This window comes from Neofelis nebulosa, chromosome 16 (assembly GCF_028018385.1).
Source record: "Neofelis nebulosa isolate mNeoNeb1 chromosome 16, mNeoNeb1.pri, whole genome shotgun sequence".
Classification (NCBI taxonomy): domain Eukaryota; kingdom Metazoa; phylum Chordata; class Mammalia; order Carnivora; family Felidae; genus Neofelis; species Neofelis nebulosa.
Genome location: NC_080797.1, coordinates 15432577 through 15449225, shown reverse-complemented (window position 1 = coordinate 15449225; position 16649 = coordinate 15432577). Strand labels below are relative to the sequence as shown.

The window sequence follows — 16649 nt, the reverse complement described above, 5'->3', positions numbered from 1 at the left end:
TCCCTCCAGCTTTAAGATAAAAAAAAAATTCATTTTTGTTTAATGCTTATTTTTGAGAAAGAGACAGCAAGGGAGGGGCAGAGAGAGAGGGAGACACAGAATCCAAAGCAGGCTCCAGGCTCCAAGCTGTCAGCACAGAGCCCAACGCGGGGCTCGAACCCCTGAACCGTGAGATCATGACCTGAGCTGAAGTCGGATGCCCAACCGACTGAGCCACCCAGGCGCCCCTAAAATAATTTTAATCCTGTGGAAGGACCCACGTTTATTATCCAAACCACAGGAACCTTTGGCTGTGCCAGATGGCTGCACCCTTTCAGAGGAGTTTGGGCAAAGCCCAGGAGCTGGTTCCTGTAATAGGTTGAATTGTGTCCCCTGAAAAGAGTTAATTCTTGACCCTAGATGTCTGTGACTGTGACCTTATTTGGAAACAGGGTCTCTGAGGACATAATTAGGTGTGTTGAGATGAGGTCATACTGGGTTAGGGTGGCCCTAAATCTGATGGCTGGCGTCCTTCGAGGGGATGGGGACACATGCGAGGAGAATGCTGTCCAGGAGCCACCAAGTCACTCGGTCGCCTTCTTCTCAATTCTGTGGCCCCTGCCCCCTAAACAAACAGGGAACCATCGCCTTTCCCTGAGGGCCACTCTTCTTGTCTGTTCAGGGCCTGCAGCCCATGTCTGGGGCTCAGAATGGAGGATCTTTCTGGCCCCCGCTGTTTTAACCTGGGGGTCTTCTGACACCAGGTAGCTTTTACTGCATGGGGTCAGGAGCACGATCCCTAGTCAAGAATATCGAGGCCCAGAAAACTGGCTCCCAGCAGCCGAACCCCACCCGACCAACCTGCACCCCAGAGCCTGTTAACGAGCAGCTTAACGACCGGGTCTGTCACTCAGATAGACGTGTTGTCTTTCCACGGGGAAAACCGGAGCTGAAGATGCGATCTGAAGGCAGGCCGGTTGTCAGACACAATCAAAGCCGGGAACTACAGGGCCCCTCGCTTGGCACGGTTTTCATTTGCACAGCCCTGGGATAAGTGAGAGCGTTTTGTTCAGCCCTGCCTGCTCACACAAGCTGTGCTTTCAGATGGCTGGAGGCTCCGATCCGGACCAGAGCCACAGGCAGGACCGTGGGCAGTGGCAGAACCGCTTCCCCTCATAAGGCCCCCTCTTCTCGGCCCCTCCCTGCCGCTTCCCGCACTTACTCTCCCTGCAAAGTTTGCCGCCCGCCCCCTGCTGGCTGCCCTGTACCAGAACATCCTTCCTGCCGGTGAGCCCACGACTATCCATCCACGCAGGGGAGAAACAAGACTGGCCGACAAAGGGTGTTTGGGTCCGACTGAATCCATGCCACAAACTCTGGTGGTTGCAATATCAAGACCAAAGACATTTCAAATGATCCAACGTCCACGGGATCTGGAAGATCTAAGCCGGGTTTGGCCAGGTGGACCACGTGGCCGAGTCAACGGCGTCCTCGGCTGAGGTCATGCAGCTGACCGCTGCATGGGCATAACGACCAGATAGGCTTTCCCGCAGCAGATCCCCCACGGGGAGGAGTCAGGCTCTTTGTGAACGCTGGGCCAAGAGGAGAGTCGAGCCTGCGGGGTCTACCTCACCCCACCCTGTGCTTAAGGACAAAGCTGACACCTTTCCTCACCCCCTCCCTCCTTCATCCCAGGATCCCACCCTGCTCCTGCGCCCGACCGTCAGTCTCCGTTCCTGGCTTGTATTTTGTTGTTTTCTGTTTGAATTTTAATGGTATTAGGTACAGACTAGGGAAGGTCAGGGGTCTTTTCTGTGGGCATCAGCTGGGCTCCTAACACCTGGCTTTTCCACGCCTTCTTTGCTCCGTCTTTATTTGGTGTTCCCTGTGGGCTTTGACTTGGTTCTTTGGGGGGCTCACCGTCCCTATGGTGCAGGTATCCTGTTGACAGGGACACTTGCTGTCAGCTTCTCAGTGCCTAGAGGCAGGAGTGTCCAAAGCCCCTACTTTCTTTGGAACACCTGGTGGCTTGTATCCGCACGTGTCCGAACAGGGTGTCCGGGCCGACCGTGCCACGTACGAACGTCTCGGTAGAGAGTCACAGCAAAATCTAAGCCTGGGACACACCATCGGCCGCTCCCTGAACCCAAACCCTAAGCTAGTCCTGCACCCTAACATGCACCCTCAGGCTAGCCCCCCAGGGAGGTCACTGAAGTGGTGTGGGTCCGGCCCCTGACACCTCCCCGGACCCAATCCTAGTCCGAGCCATGGCTCTGGCCCTCAGGGGGCCCACCTCCTAGATCTGAGAACGGATTGCTGGCCCATTGACAATGACCCGGTCAGATGTGTCTCCTCAGCCGTTTGACTTGTCCAGGATGGGCATCCTGACCCTGCCAGGCTGCCGGCAGTGCCCGCTGTGTGGGCCCTTCAACGACTCCCTGGCACTGTGGGCAGGCTCAAGGTTCTGATGCACATGCCGGTGGGGCCCGTGAGCCATCACTGCCCCTCAGGAAGGGTGCCACTGGCCAGCGGGGCTGGCTTGTTACTGGCCTGGAAGAGGGTCTGGGTTTTGGTCTGCTTGCATGGCCCCAAATCTAACAGGGTAGGGCTGGGCTCTCCCTTCGCTCGCCGGAGGAGTCCCAGCACGGGGCGTCTTTGGGCACCAGGAGTCTTCCCCGGATTCTGACCGAGCCCCCTCGCCTCCTCGGTGCAGTCAGCCACCCTCCCACTACAGGCTTTGTGCACCCCCCTCCCCCCCGCCCCGCATCCAGCCTGCCCAGCCTGGCACCCCTGGCTGGAGCCCCTTTCTTTCAGGACAAGCTCTCTCTCTTCTGCACCCCGTACGAGGTCAGCACAAGGTCAAAGGCCACAGCACTGGACACGGCCTGGATCCTGCCCAGATCCAGATGAACTGACTAGACAGCGGGGGGTGGCTGGTAGGGAGTCGGGGTTGGTAGCTTCCAGCACACGTGAGACCGTCTTCGGCAACCTGTGCCGAGCACCCCCTAAGCACTGCCTGAGCTCGGACGGTGACGCTGGGATCCAGTGCAGAAGCCAGCCCTGCAAGGGGGGAAGGGGGCGCATCGCAGGAGGGGGACCCCAAGACCTGAGCTTGTGGTCCCAGTCGAGAGGAAGGACGGTGTGACTGGCGAGTGTGGGGAGGAGAGGGCTGGAGACCCGGGCAGGGCGGGAACCCGGGCCTTTTGAATTTGATAATCAGCCTAAGCGGAGATTGTAGCGGCACAGGTTCCGGGGAGGGGACAGTGAGGAATCAGTGCTACTCCTGGAACACCAGCGTTTACTGTATTACTACCGTCAATAAGAGATTCTCCAACAGCTCTAGGGTGCCAGACTCCGAACTCACAGAGGAGGAAACAGGGTTGGAGGCGTTCGCGTGCAGACGCAGGTTGGGGTGCCCTCTCGGTTATCAGTGACCATCGAAGGGCTGGGCGCCGGCTGCGAAGTCTCTACTGCCACCTGTGGTCACTTAATCGGCCCAAGGCCCCGATGCCCCTTGCACCGAGTGACCCGCCTGGCGTCCTCTGTGCCCCTCCGGGGACCGCCGCTGGCTCCACGGGGAGGTGGGCACTGTCCAGGGGCTGGAGGCTGCGGGGGGAGACCCGGGTGCGGACCCCTGCGGGGCTACACCCGGGGCTCGGCGAGCCCCGCCCCGCGTGCAGCGGCAGGCGGCGCCTTCCCCTTGGCCGGGCGCCGGGTCCACTGGGGGGCGCCATAGGAGGGGGCATTCCGGCCGCACCCTCTGGCGGGCGGACGCGGGGGGGGGGGGGCCTGGACGTCAGAACGGGACCGGCGGCGGTGGCCTGGGCGCGGGGGCGCTGTAGGTGCGAGCGAGGGCGGGGATGCGGGGCGCGGGGCCGACGAGGTGCGGGGATGCGGGGCGCGGGGCCGTGGGTCTGGGGCGCGGCGCCTGCGTGCTGCGCGCCGTCGCCTCCGGGCTGCCTCTTCCTGCGGCGCCGGGTTTCGGTTTCGCCTCCGGCTCCGGGGTGCGGACTCCGCCCCCGAGCCGCGCCTCCCCGGGAGCGGAATCCTTGGCTTTCTCCGGTGGCCGCCACGGAGCGGTGTTGTTATCAAAGGGTGTCCCTACGTGTCTCCACAGTCACTTTTAGGAGAACGGCGTCCCCGTCCCCGTAACCGCGCGGCCCAGAGCGCAGCGTCCTCCCGGGTTTCTAGGACTGCCCGCCGCCAGGGTCCCCGGGCCAGGATGGGCACCTCGGCCGTGACGGCCTCCAGGGTCGCCAGGCGGCCGCGGGGAGGCCAGAGGAGGAGGGAGCGCAGAGATGGGGAGGCCAGCCGCCCCTGCCCTGCCCCTGCCCTGCTTCTACCCCCACGCCCCCGCCCCTACCCCCTACCCCCGATGCCCCTGACCCGCCCCCACCTCCCCACCCCCACCCCCTACCCGCGCCGCCCCTGCCCCCCAAACCCCGCCGCCAGGCTTTGTTTAGTGGCGGTTGCGGGGGATGGGCTTTGAGTTTGGCGCAGTTCTGAAGTTGGGGAAGAGGAAGGGAAACGTCGGGAAGCTCTAGGATGGAGTAGCGTCCGGGGCCTGGGTTCTCATTTCTGCCCTCAGGCCCTTGGTGCGGCGGGAAACAATAGGACCCTTCAGGGTGGGTTTCAGTGCCCTACTGTGACATTCCTGGCCTGTGGGGAGGCAGAGCCTGGCCGAGGAGGACGACTCTGGGGTAGAGGCCAGTGCCATGGGGAGTCACTGAAAGTCTTGGAGTGAGAGCCCAGACCAGGAGGGTGGTCGCTTCCGGGCCATGTGGGGGTCAGGGGCCAGGTGGGGGGCAGGGCCCGGCTGTGGCAGGCTGGGCCCGGCTGTGAACCTGCCTCACACGGGTCTTCCCCCGGAGAGCTCACTGGGGAGTGGAGAGCAGGCCAAGTCTGGGGGAGGCAGGGGCGGGCAGCAGGGTCAGGGCCCGGAGGACACAGCCTGCCCACCTGCCTGTTGTTAGGAATCCTGACGGCTACCCGGGTCAGCCCGGGGCTGCCCGTGCAGGCTGGTCGCTTGGTGGGTTCTGACTCAGCCGGTGTCGGCTGGCGTTTCTTCAGTGCCGTTTGCCTCACCTAACTCTCATGTCACCTGTGAGTCAGGTGCTTTTGTCCCCGAGCCCCTGGTCCCGAGCACACCGTGGGCATCCTCAGAGTCTTATTTCTGGGTTTTGCAGGTGCTGTGTCTCTGCCTGGAACCATCCCCCCTCTGCCCACACCCAGTTCTCAGTAGTCCCAGCCCCATCTCAGCCCGGGGTCAGGGGTGGGGGGGGCGCACAGTTCTCGACTCACTGAGTGATGGAGAGCCCAGGAGGGGTGAGCCTGGCTGGGGCAGTAGAAAGGGAACGGAGTGCCGCGCCAGTGGCGGGGGAGGCGGTGAGACCCTCGGGGCTGGAGGGAGTGGGGGGAGGGAGTGGGGAGGACTTAGTGGGGAATCAGGCAGGGGAGGTGCTAGGGATGGGTTTCGATTGAGCTGATTGAGCCGAGGAACTTCTGGGTGCTTTAATTTCCCTTTCCCTGAAAATGAAACCGAAGCAGGGCTGGTCACATGACGGGTGGCTCAATATATAGTCAGCTGCCTTGGGACCCTTCCTTTTCCTTCCAGACCTGCCTGAGCTTGCCGGCCTGGAGAAGACCCGTCCAGGGAGGAATGGAGTGTCTTTCGTGCGGGCATGTCTCCAAAGAGGATGCCCCCAAGTTCTGCAGCGAGTGTGGACAGAGGCTGCTCCCTGCAGCCCCCGTGGCAGGTAAGGGCCAAGCAGGGGCGGTGGGCTGGGCCCCGGCTCCTTCCCGCGTCCCCCTGCTGAAATGGAAACTGCGCCGGCAGGCAGCTCAGGCGGGCAGCAGGGGGTCTTCTGTGGCCCAAGAACTCTTACCGGAAGAAGCACAGTTGTGAAAAGAACAGTTTCATCTCTCGTCTGCTGGAAGCTTCTGCTGCTCTTAAAACTTTCAATTTCGTTTCTTGGAGAGGAGAACTCGAGGGTTCTCCGCCCCCTCGTGAATGGGAAGCGTCGGGGGCTGAGCTGAGGGGTCGTAGCGGATTTCAGGGGATGCTGTGGAAGCGGTGTCCCAGGTGCTGGGGTGGGGTGAGGGGTCCCCGCAGCCTGGACAGGCAGTCTCCTTCCCGGGGAGGGGTGGCAGGTTGGTGCGTGAAAGGGGAACCGTGTCTGGTGGCCCTCACTCACCCCTGGCTCAGGTTGGTCCTCAACTCTCTTGGCGCCCGGGACTTCCGACTGACTTCCTTCCCTTGTTAGGCATTCTGGGACCACAGGACTTTTGCACTCTCTGTTCCCTCCTCTTGGAACATACCTGTTCTCCGAGGGCAGCACCATGACCCCCACACCTCCCTTCAGCCTTTGCTCCTCTGTCCCTCTGTCTCCTCCTACCTGGAGGCCCACTCTGGCCGCCCAGGGAAAAACGGCCCCTCTGCCTCCCCCACAGCCGAATTACCCTTTCTTCATCAGGCTGCTTGCCCTCCTAGCATTTGGACCGCGACAGCCGGCGGCTTCGGAGGGGACCTTTGTTCTCTTGTTAGCTGCTTTTCTCCAAGTCCCTTGCACACAATAGGTGCTGAATTAATACTTTGGGGGCCAATCAAAGAAAGTTCTCTAGAAGACCACGTGTGTTTTCTTTCTTTTTTTTTTTTTTAAAAAGTTTTATTTATTTAGGTGATCTCTGCACCCAGCGTGGGGCTTGAACTCACAACCCCAAGATTAAGAGTCTGGGTGCTGTACCGACAGAACCAGCCAGGCACACCAGCCTTGTGTGTTTTCTAAATATGAGGGGTGTGTGTGTGTGTGTGTGTGTGTGTGTCCGTAAATGCTGTCAATATCAACCTTCTTGCTCTCCGACCTTTGGTAACCTGCCAAAGTGCGCTGTGTGTTAGGGGTGAGGCGATTCTTCCCTGAAACAACAGCCTTGGTACAAAGTGCTCACGTCACAGATGCTTTTATTGGACCGTAAGAGGGTCAAAGAGGCTGCTGCCATTGCTGTCAATTTCTGTTTGATTTTCTTGTGCTGCAGCCCCCGGAGGGAGGAGGTCTGGCCCCAGGGGTCTGTCTTTGCCTGTGGATCCCACGGGGCTTGACTCATGCAGGCGGGCTCGGGGCTCAATGTCCTCTCTCGTTATTGATCCCTGGCTGTCCGGGTGTGGAACGGCCAGCATAGCTGAGCTCCTGGTGTCCGGCTGGAATTTCCCACCTGCCAGGGCTCCCCATCCCTGGCCGTTAGTACACGCGCCTGGATGGGAGACCTTGTGTGTGTGTGTGTGTCGGGGGGGTCTTTGGGACCCCAGAGATTAAACAAACCCAAAAACCAAAATCAGAGCTTTTGGTTAAATTCAGGGAGGCTGGCGCCGTGCCAAGTGTTGAGGGCACAGCTATCATAAATTCCCATCTTACAGACGCCAAGAGTGAAGCCGAGGGAGGTCAAGTATCTTGCCTACAGTCCCACAGCTAGCAACTAGCAGAGACGGGGTGGGAGGGGGTCCCGGATTTGGATCCCGGCCTGGCGGTTCCGGAGCTCGTGCCCTGGGAGGGAGCCGTGGTCTTGGAGGGCAGGTGGTGGGCGGGGGGCCCCCTGTGTCTGCTCCGTTGTGCCTGCCCAGCCAGGCTGGGCAGACGTGCAGCCCAGGGCCCTGCTGGTGTTCGTTTTCTCAGTGCCCGGGGTTCCTTTTCTTTCCGCTTAGAAGAGTGGAGAGGTGGACCCAAAATGCACAGCTTATTAGGGTAAAAATAGTAGGAGAGCTCTCCTCATTGAGAGGGAACATTGGGAAGAGAATGCCCGCTAACCACGGGCCGGGAAGGGTCTTTGTGTTATAAGGTCCTGGTCGCCCCGCTTCCCTTCCCCCTGGGTCCTTCTCAGGTTCTTCCCCCCTTGGTCGGATAGCTCTAGGGGGTGTCCCTTCCTGATTGGCTCCTTTCCGTTGTGTGAGGGGTGGCCTACGGTATCCGGTATCCGTTCTTGTAGGAAGTACATTTTATGGTCTACTTTGAGGTCGAGTCTTTTGTCAAATTCCTAAGGGGACCCTGAGGGGGAGTAGGTGGGTGTCTGTCACATTCGTAAGAGGATGCCTGAGGGGGTTTGCTGTAGTCCCGATGCTCCCAGCATTGCTCTAAAATATGTGTTTTTCTCCACCCAGGGGCCTCGGGTCCTAACCTTTTCCTCTTTGCCTCTTTTCTTCTATCTTTTCCCATCCTATCTACAGGCACTGGCCTGTAGTGGGGGCCAGGGGTCAGGGGTCAGGGTGTGGCAGGGGTTGAGTGTGCGCCTCAGGCTTCAAATGAGTTACTGAACCGGTAAAGCAGGGGGATTCTCTGACGGACAGGCAAAGAGGAGTCACAGGTGCCTCCTGGAGACCCACCGCTTAGGGAAAACGCGCTTTGCGCCTCTCGGGGTCTCCGCGGAAGCCCACTGTACCTCTGCCCGCCTCTCGTTTTGCGTGAGGGGCTCTCGGAGTGCTGCCCAGGGCATCCGACGTGCCTGCCAACAGAGCAGGGGAAACGGAAGTTCTGGGTGAGAACCTGGGCGTGCAGCCTTTTTACAGAATGCCGAGAAGTCCGCCTGTGGTCACCAGGCAGGGCCCTGCCCATCCCCGCCGGCAGGGAGAGCAGGGCAAAGCCCCCAGCCTCCGAAATGCTGACACCTGCTGGCGGTTCCGCTGGCCGGTCTGTGAACCATGGGTGGTGCCGGGTCACATGGGTGGCCCTCCCTGCTGCTGGCGGGAGCGGGGCTGGGCCCTCGTCACTCAGGACGGACACACAGGAGGATGGGACTCTGCCTGCCGGGTCCCCAAGGGCCTGGGGTCTGAGGAGCAACACCCTCCCACCCGCCCCAAGCACATCGCTTCCTGCTTCCTGCTTCCCGGCCTCTCTTGCTCCCTCACACCCTGGCTGTGCCGCTCTATTTACAGGAAAACAAACTGAAACCAAGATGCAGAGGGCTTGGCTGGAGCTCCGGAGGGACATCTTCTCCATTCAGCCGCTCATGGGCCCTCCAGCCTGCCCAGCCCTTGAGCTCGGGGCACTCCAGACCTGGGGCTGGGGGACCCGGGGGCTGCGGACAGGGCCGGTCCCTCGGGAGCCCGATCGCAGCCTGGAGAGGCTGGTGTGGCTGTTCAGAGGTGCTGATATAATTTGCTATGGGGTTCGAGAGCAAACCATCAAGAAAGAATTCTCGAGACCTTTTTTGGTATAAAAAAGGTGGTTTTATTGAGGCACAGGGACAGGACCCCCTGGGCAGAAAGCTGCATTGGGGTAGTGCAGAGCCATTGATTATATACTTAACGTCGGAGGAGTAGAGACAAAGGAAGTTCCCAAAGGGACTTTCATATGTTAAAGAAGTCTCTGGATCCTGGAGGCCTGGCTGTTGTCAAGCTAAGGCGGTTTTTCCCTGTAACAGAACTTTAACATTAAGACAGTTGGGGGTTCCTGGAGGAAGGTCAGACCTGGGTGGTCTCAAATATTTGTCAACGGGCCGCAGATTATAGGGAAATTTAATTTTGTCTACATTTCTTTTGCCTTTGTTCCCCACATGACTGAACACCTGGGTCCTGGGGGAGCCGGCCGGGGGCGGGGGTGGGGGCACATGCAGAAGTATGGATGGGGAGAGAGTCCCAGCCCATCCTGGGCTGGCAGAGGGTGGCCACTTTTGCCAGGGGTAATGTTGGGCCAGTCCGAGGGTGGGGGGGAGGGCGGGGGTGGGGGGCGGGGTGGGCCAGGTGTCCCAGGGGACCCAGGCGGGACTTCTTCCTTAAGGGCTAGAAGGTTACTTTCAGGGGATGAAGTTCTGGGCAACCTGTTTACTTTTTAATTTCTGCTATTTCCAAGTTTCCTTGATGTTTTTGTAATGGAAAGAAGACGAGATGCCTAAGACCCAGAAGGTGTCTGGGGGAGGGCTGGGGGCCGCTGAGGGGGCTCGGGAGGCAGACGGGGCACGGGTGGGGGTGGCCCGCGGGTGTCGGGGTGGCAGTGGAGGGGGTCGCCCGTCAGGGATGGGAACCATCTGCCTGTTTGTGCCTGTGGGTCCGCCGGTGTGGGCACTTCCTTCCGGGGCCGCCCGCACAGGCTGGGGGCCGTGCTCAGGACACCTGACTTAGCAGGTGGTGGAAGCGAGGAGGACCTGGAGGGTTGTGTTGTTCAGTGCACTGGGTTTTTCTTTTTGTCAGCTGTGGTAAAACATGTGCAACAGAAAAGTTACCATTTGGATGGTGTTTACTGTTACGGTGGCTGGGTTCACACTGTTGTGCAGACTTCACCGCTGTCCACCTCCAGAGCAATTCTCATCTTCCCAATCTGCAAATACTAATCCGCGAATGGGAACCCCCGGCCCCCGATCCCCCCTCCCCGCCCCGAACCTCGTGCCTTACCTGCTTTAGCCTTCGGGGCAAGGAAGCCGCTGCAGCCACTGTTTTCAGGCTGAGGCAGGGGCCGGGGTTGCTGGGGGTCCCGGGCTAGCGGCTGGCCGGCCCAGGGTTGCACGCGCTGCACCCCCAGACCTGTTTCTGGGGCACTCGCTAGGAACCAGCGTGGGTGATTGATTCAGGATGAGCTGATTTTGTGCAACATTTTGTTGTGGCAGTGATTGGGGGCTGCCCGCCCGCCAGGCCCCTGCTTTCTTCCCCCTGTTCATGTGCTAATCAGCCATTGACCTGCTGTGGGGATCTGAAGGGGAGTTCAGACCCACTTAGCTCTCTGGATTCTAGAAGGTTTTCTTACCGGCAGGCTTGCCTTTTGCAGGGGCGCCAGGGGCCCCGCGGGGTGGGGGGGAGGCCATGCTGCCCAGCACGCAAGCAGGCTCCAGGGGTGGGGGACGGGAATTTGGTCTCATTGAGCTAAAATGTCCTGTAGGCGAGGACCCTGGCCCCAGTGCCAGTCCCCAGGGCCTGTCCCAGCTTCTGTGGGGTTCAAACCCTGCATTCCCATTTGCCACCTGCGGTGGGGGGGTGGGGGGGGCCCAGCTCTGTGCTTCCATTTTTTGCATCCAGCTAGGAAAAGCACATGCCCCGCATGGTGGCTGTGAGCACATCACAGGTTGGCCCCACCAAGTGCCAGTTAAGGTGTCCCCTTACTGAATCTGGCTACTTTCCTCTTTATCGTGACGGTAGAGATAACAGGTGCCGGTGTGCAAGACCGTCGGAGTGAAGGAGGGGGTAACATCTTGAAGCCCCTTACCTTCCCCCAGTCTTTTTAAAAAAAAAAAAATTTAATGTTTATTTCTGAGAGAGAGAGAGAGAGAGACAGACAGACAGACAGACTGCGGGGGGGGGGGGCAGAAAGAGAGGGGGGACACAGAACTGGAAGGGGAGGTGTGTTGGGAGACCCTGGGTCCGGCTGGGAGCGGGGCTGGGAATGGGGCACCTGCCCCTGAGAAGGGGGTGGGGGAGTGGCACATTAGAAACATGAGGATCAGGGTGCCCCGTGCTGACATCTGGAAAAGCTGGGCGCTCAGACTGCGTCGCTGCTTCCTTGGGGCTGGGGCTGGGGCTGGGGCTGGGGCTGGGGCTGGGGTCCTGGGTCCCTCGTGCCCACCGAGAGCAGAAAAGATGCCCAGGGAAAGCGTACGATGGGGGAGAGGGATGATGTGTCCACAGTGTCCAGGGAGGATTCCGAGTTTCCCTCCGTGACTTCCCTTGCTTTCCCCCAAGATTTGACCCGTGTGTGTGTGTGTGTGTGTGTGTGTGTGTGTGTGTGTCCCTTTGTAGATCCCAAGAACAGCAGCCTCCAGGCGACGCCAGCCCGAGAGGGAGAAACGGCCCCAGAGGGAGAAACGGAATACGGACAGGAGCTGAGAGAGGACGGCGGCCCTTTCTTGTCCCCGGGCTCAAATCACCTGCAGCAGGAAAATCTAGACGAGCCCCCTTCCGACGTCTCCGGGACCGTGCCAAGAGTGAGTGTGCCCCATCTCCGGTAGGGTGGGCGTGGGAGGACCGCTTCCCACCCGCCTGGCCTGGAAGCTGCTCGCTGCTGTGGCTGCCTCGGTGGCCGAGCGAGGGCCCCTGTCCTTACCATACTGTTGTGCGGCGGCCCCCACAGGGTCCTCCCTGCCCGGCCCGCTGGTGGCCGCCCTCCTCTGGGCCTGGTCGGCTGCACGACCCCTCCGGGGTCGCCACCTGCCTTCTCCTCCCACCAGACTGGGCCGCTGTGTCTCCCAGCGGAGACGGGGTCTGGGCGCCTGAGCCCCTGCCGTGTGGCTGTCCGGCTCCTCCCGGGGCCTCTTCCCAGTGATGGTGCGGGTTTGGAGGTGTCTCAGAGCCACGGGGACAGGCGGGCACTCAGGAAGGACACTCCTCCCCGCATAGGTGGGGGCTGCTGCCGGGTGTCCTTCCGTCTCCCCTGCAGGGGTCAGGTCCCAAGAGTGTCTTGCGACAGGTTCAGGGAGAGTGATGGGAGAGAGCTCCCCGTGTTGGAGTCCAGACCCCGCAGGCCCGGGGATTCCTGCCGGCCGCTGAGAGGGGGGGCTGTCTTTCTGTGTCTGGGTGGGGGCTGGGCTCCTGCCTGTTCCTCGGTTATTCCTCGTAGTGGTCAGGCCAGGGCGGCAGTGTGGGTGTGTGTTGAGGGTGTGTGTGTGTGTGTGTGTGTGTGTGTGTGTGTGGCTGGTGTGTATCATGTGATGTGTGTGTGTGTGACAATGTGTGTCCTTCCCTTTGGCAAGTTGTGGTCCGGAGTAGGATGTGGGACGTTGGAGGTTCGGCACCGAGGAGCGCATGTGCAGCTCTGTGAGTGAAAACGGTGCCGAGTCCAGAAGGACTGTTTTGTTTTTCTTTTAATTTTTAAATTTATGTTTGAGAGAAAGTGTGAGCAGGGGAGGGGCAGAGAGAGAAAGACATAGCCTCTGAAGCAGGCTCCAGGCTCCGAGCCGTCAGCACAGAGCCCGACGTGGGGCTTGAACTCACAAACCACAAGATCGTGACCTGAGCCTAAGTCGGACGTTCAACCGACTGAGCCACCCGGGCGCCCCTGGGTTTTCTTTTTGAACAGAGTGAGCTTAAGGCTGTTTTGGGAACAAAAATGGGCGAGAATAACCAAGAATACTGTGAAAAAGAAAAGTCCTGAGTGGGACTTACAATCAAACAAAAACATGGTACAAAAGCCATAGTCAGCAAAACTGAATTCAGGGGGGTGATCTCTGTGCCAGAAGAGGCAGCTCTGAGTCAGAACCTAGTACTGATGAGAGTAGTTGGGGAAGAGATACATAAACAGTGATCTGATCTCTGAAGAGGGAAAGGTTTTCCAGTAATGAAAGCAAGAGACAAGTGTACAAACCAAAGATGGGTATTTACTCCAGAAAGGTCTTAAAAGAACTAAAAACCTCATAGGATGTGGTAAGCACAAAGGACAAACAATCTAGGAAAACATAGAGAATATTTGTATTTGCATAAAAATATTTTTAGCAAAGGATGAGTTGCCTCAATATGTCAAAAGCTCTCAGAAATGAAGAAGAAAACAGTAAACAACCCAAGAGAAAGGAGTGGGCCAACAAGAGATTCTAGTCCAGAACTGATAAGATACCAAATACATAAACGTCCGACCTCTGAACGCCAACGCTGAGAATGAAAAGAACTTATCAAAGTCAAGAATTGATCTAAAGTGGGCGTTCGCAGAGATGGGACAGAGTTCTCCCTGCACCTGAGGTAACGGGGTGGGACCACCCAGCAACACGGGGTCCTTCGACCTCCTCTTCTCTGACTTCAGCATAAGGAAAGAACCCCAGAAGGGCACCTGAAGGGTCAGGATAGGGTTTGATCACAGCCCGAGTCTCGAATGGCCCAAATCCCGGATTCCGCCTGAATATCCCACCATGGGAGGCCAATTGTATCGTCCTTACAGCGGAATGGACCGCGGCCTCCCAACTGCTACTTTCCCGAAGATTCAAGATGTGGGGAAACTCTCGCAATCAGATAACTAACTAACCCAATAAAAAGATTGGTACCAGCAAGAATGGCGGAGAAGGGGACTCCCGTGGGCCTGTCCCTCCAGAGAAACACCAACAAAAAGTCAGCAAAAGTGTAAGAATAAGCTTGATTGGACCTTTGGAAGGTCTCAGTAACGGTGGTGCCTTCGGCCCGGAGACAGCTTTGTTTGCGGGATTGGAACTCAGCCTTGACCTACCCGGTCCCCGCATAGGGTGCCTGATGGCATCCCCACGTGGGGTGTCCAATGGTGGGGGCCTGTGTCCTGACAGAGGGAGGGGGGTTCCCGAGGAATCAGGTCTGTCTTGTTTTTGTTTTTAATTTTTTTAACGTTTATTTATTTTTGAGACAGAGACAGAGCATGAATGGGGGAGGGTCAGAGAGAGGGAGACACAGAATCAGAAGCAGACTCCAGGCTCCAAGCCGTCGGCACAAAGCCCGACGCGGGGCTCGAACCCACGAACCGTGAGATCATGACCCGGGCCAAAGTCGGACACTTAACCGACTGGGCCACCCAGGCGCCCCCTGGAATCAGGTCTGTCTTGACCTCTGGGGTGCCCTGAAGGCACCTGGGATGTGTAAGGCTGTTCCTGGACCACCTGCGGGTGAGTGTAGGAGCTCCCTGCTGGGGGGTGGGGGGCTCTGCGGAGGGGAGGGGGGGAGGCACTGCTCGGAGAGCGTGAGGTTCCTTTCGGGGGAGGTGAAAATGCCCAGGACGAGATAGTGGGGTGCTCGCACCTCAAGCACTAAAAGCCACTGGACGGTGCACTTGAAAATGGTTCACTGCATGCTACGTGACCTTCACCTCAGCGTAAAGCTCTGTATGGTATTATTGCAGAAGGGGATTGAAAAAGCCTAAATGCGCCAGTTCCCACCCGCGAAGGGAAGCCAGAGTGAAGCGAGCAGGCAGACGCTGGCGGGGTTGTCTGGTGATTCGCTCACCGGGCTTCGTGCTCGTACCCGCCCCGTGGCGACCCTACGTAACCCCACGGTCGGGAAGCGGCGTGCGTGTGGTGGAGGACAGGCCTGTGTGTGCAGCCGGGGTGTGCTAACGGGGTGGGGGGACTCTGCCAGGGGACCAAGGGACAAGCCCCCAGCTGGACGGGAGCCCCCTGGCCGGCCTCAGCCCAGCCACGGAGGGAGCGAGTCCTTCACGCAGCCGCCACGGGGTGGGTGTGCGGGGTGGGGGGGTGTTGTGGTTAAGGGGGACGGTGTGGGGCTCCCACCACACCTGTCGGCTGGGGTGACCGTCTCAGCCTGGCCTTTCCTTTGGTGGCCCTTTGTTGCGGACCAACTGGGTGCGTTTGCTGGTTCTCCATTCCTAGAGGTTGTTGGGTGGTTCTCTCCCTGGGGTAGCTTCCCCTGGCTAGGAGGAGGAGGAGGAGGGAGAGGGAGGGGGGAGGCAGAGGGGGGAGGAGGAGGGGTGTTATTAGAGCCAGGCCGAGTTGGGTTGAAGGTGCCTCCCTCCCACAGCTTCCTGCTGTGAGGTGATGGAGGCCTCCTGGACTTTTGGAGCTGCCCGAATTGGGCTTTGGTCCCCAGGGGCCATCTGCGTGCTCCGATCCGTCTCCCCCATGGGTCCCGTTCCAGGTACCCCTTGCGGAAATAGCCCTGCTTTTCCACACGGATCCCCTGCCTTCCCCAGCTCTTGGCCCAGAAGCTCTTGGCCTTGTTCCCTTGTCCCTCCTCCGGGCATGTGGTGCCCGGCAGCCCCAGGCCCCCTGTGCCCTGGGCAGGGCTGAGGCCAGGCCCCGCACCTCACAGACTCTTCCTCCTCTGGAGCAGCAGCACGCAGCACAGCCCTGCCTGCTTGGTGGCCTGGGGCACATCGTGAGCCCCTCGGGGCGTTGCTGTCTTCCTGGGGAGAAGGAGGAGGCTGGGGGGAGGGGAGACGGGCGCTCTCTGGTCAGTGCCAGCTGGCTGGCTCGGCCCTCACCAGAGGGCGGCCCCGCCTAGGCCCGAGCCTGTGGTCTTCCTGCCCTGTCTGAAGGGGGTCGTGTCTCAACAGGGAGTTGCCTCAGAGGTTTGTGTAGATGCGGCCGGCAGCACATCCGATGAGCGGGAGGCTGTTAATCACCCTCCCAGCAAAAGAAGAAAAGAGGACGCTACCCTGCGTGGGGTCGCTGACACGTTCTCTGCAGACCCCGAGCAGGTACAGGCATGCTTCGTGTTTCTTACAAATGCTGGGTTTGTGGCGACCCTGTGCCGAGCAGGCCCGTCGGCGTCCTTGTTTCCATAGCGTTTGTTCGCTCGGTGTCTCTGTGTCACGTTTTGGTGATTCTCGAACCGGTTCAGACCTTGCCGTTATTCTGATTGTTACAGTGACCTGTGATCAGTGATTATGATGACTCACTGAGGCTCAGGTGATGGTTCGCATTCTTCAGCAATAGAGTATTTTAAAACGAATGCACGCACGTTGACTTTTTGGACATGATGCCGTTGCACACTTAGAAGCCGGCGTAGCGTGCGTATAAATGTTTCAGGCACTGGGAAACCAGAAAAATCTGTCCGGCTCGCTTTATGGAGATACTTGATCTATCCTGGGAGTCTGGAGCCAAACTCGGAATATCGTTGCGTCTATGCAGTAGGTCTATGCAATAGCGATACCTTTCGGTTTTGGCTCTTGTGGCTGAGGACGTTTTGCGGACATTTAAGTTTTAGCTTCATCGTGTGCCCCCCACACCCTCCAGTTCTTCCGCCCGCCGTCTTATTTCTTGTGAAACTATCTGCTTGCACGTCGGGGACACTCACC

The 16649-nt window shown here is 59.3% G+C and overlaps 1 protein-coding gene across 3 annotated transcripts in view; it reads left to right on the top strand.

The window, feature by feature from the left end:
• The first annotated feature begins 3718 nt into the window (after positions 1-3718).
• RNF213 (ring finger protein 213) overlaps positions 3719-16649 on the top strand; it is a 105141-nt gene continuing 92210 nt past the window's right edge. Inside the window, exons 1-4 of one of the 3 annotated variants that reach the window (XM_058703593.1) lie at positions 3719-3821; positions 5594-5735; positions 11690-11874; positions 15906-16049. In XM_058703593.1, coding sequence (XP_058559576.1) covers positions 5639-5735; positions 11690-11874; positions 15906-16049 — 426 coding nt within the window. In that variant the 5' untranslated portion in view covers positions 3719-3821; positions 5594-5638. Of the gene's footprint in view, positions 3822-5593; positions 5736-11689; positions 11875-15905; positions 16050-16649 lie in introns of those variants that run through there. The other 2 variants (XM_058703592.1, XM_058703594.1) reach the window with 2 other exon arrangements.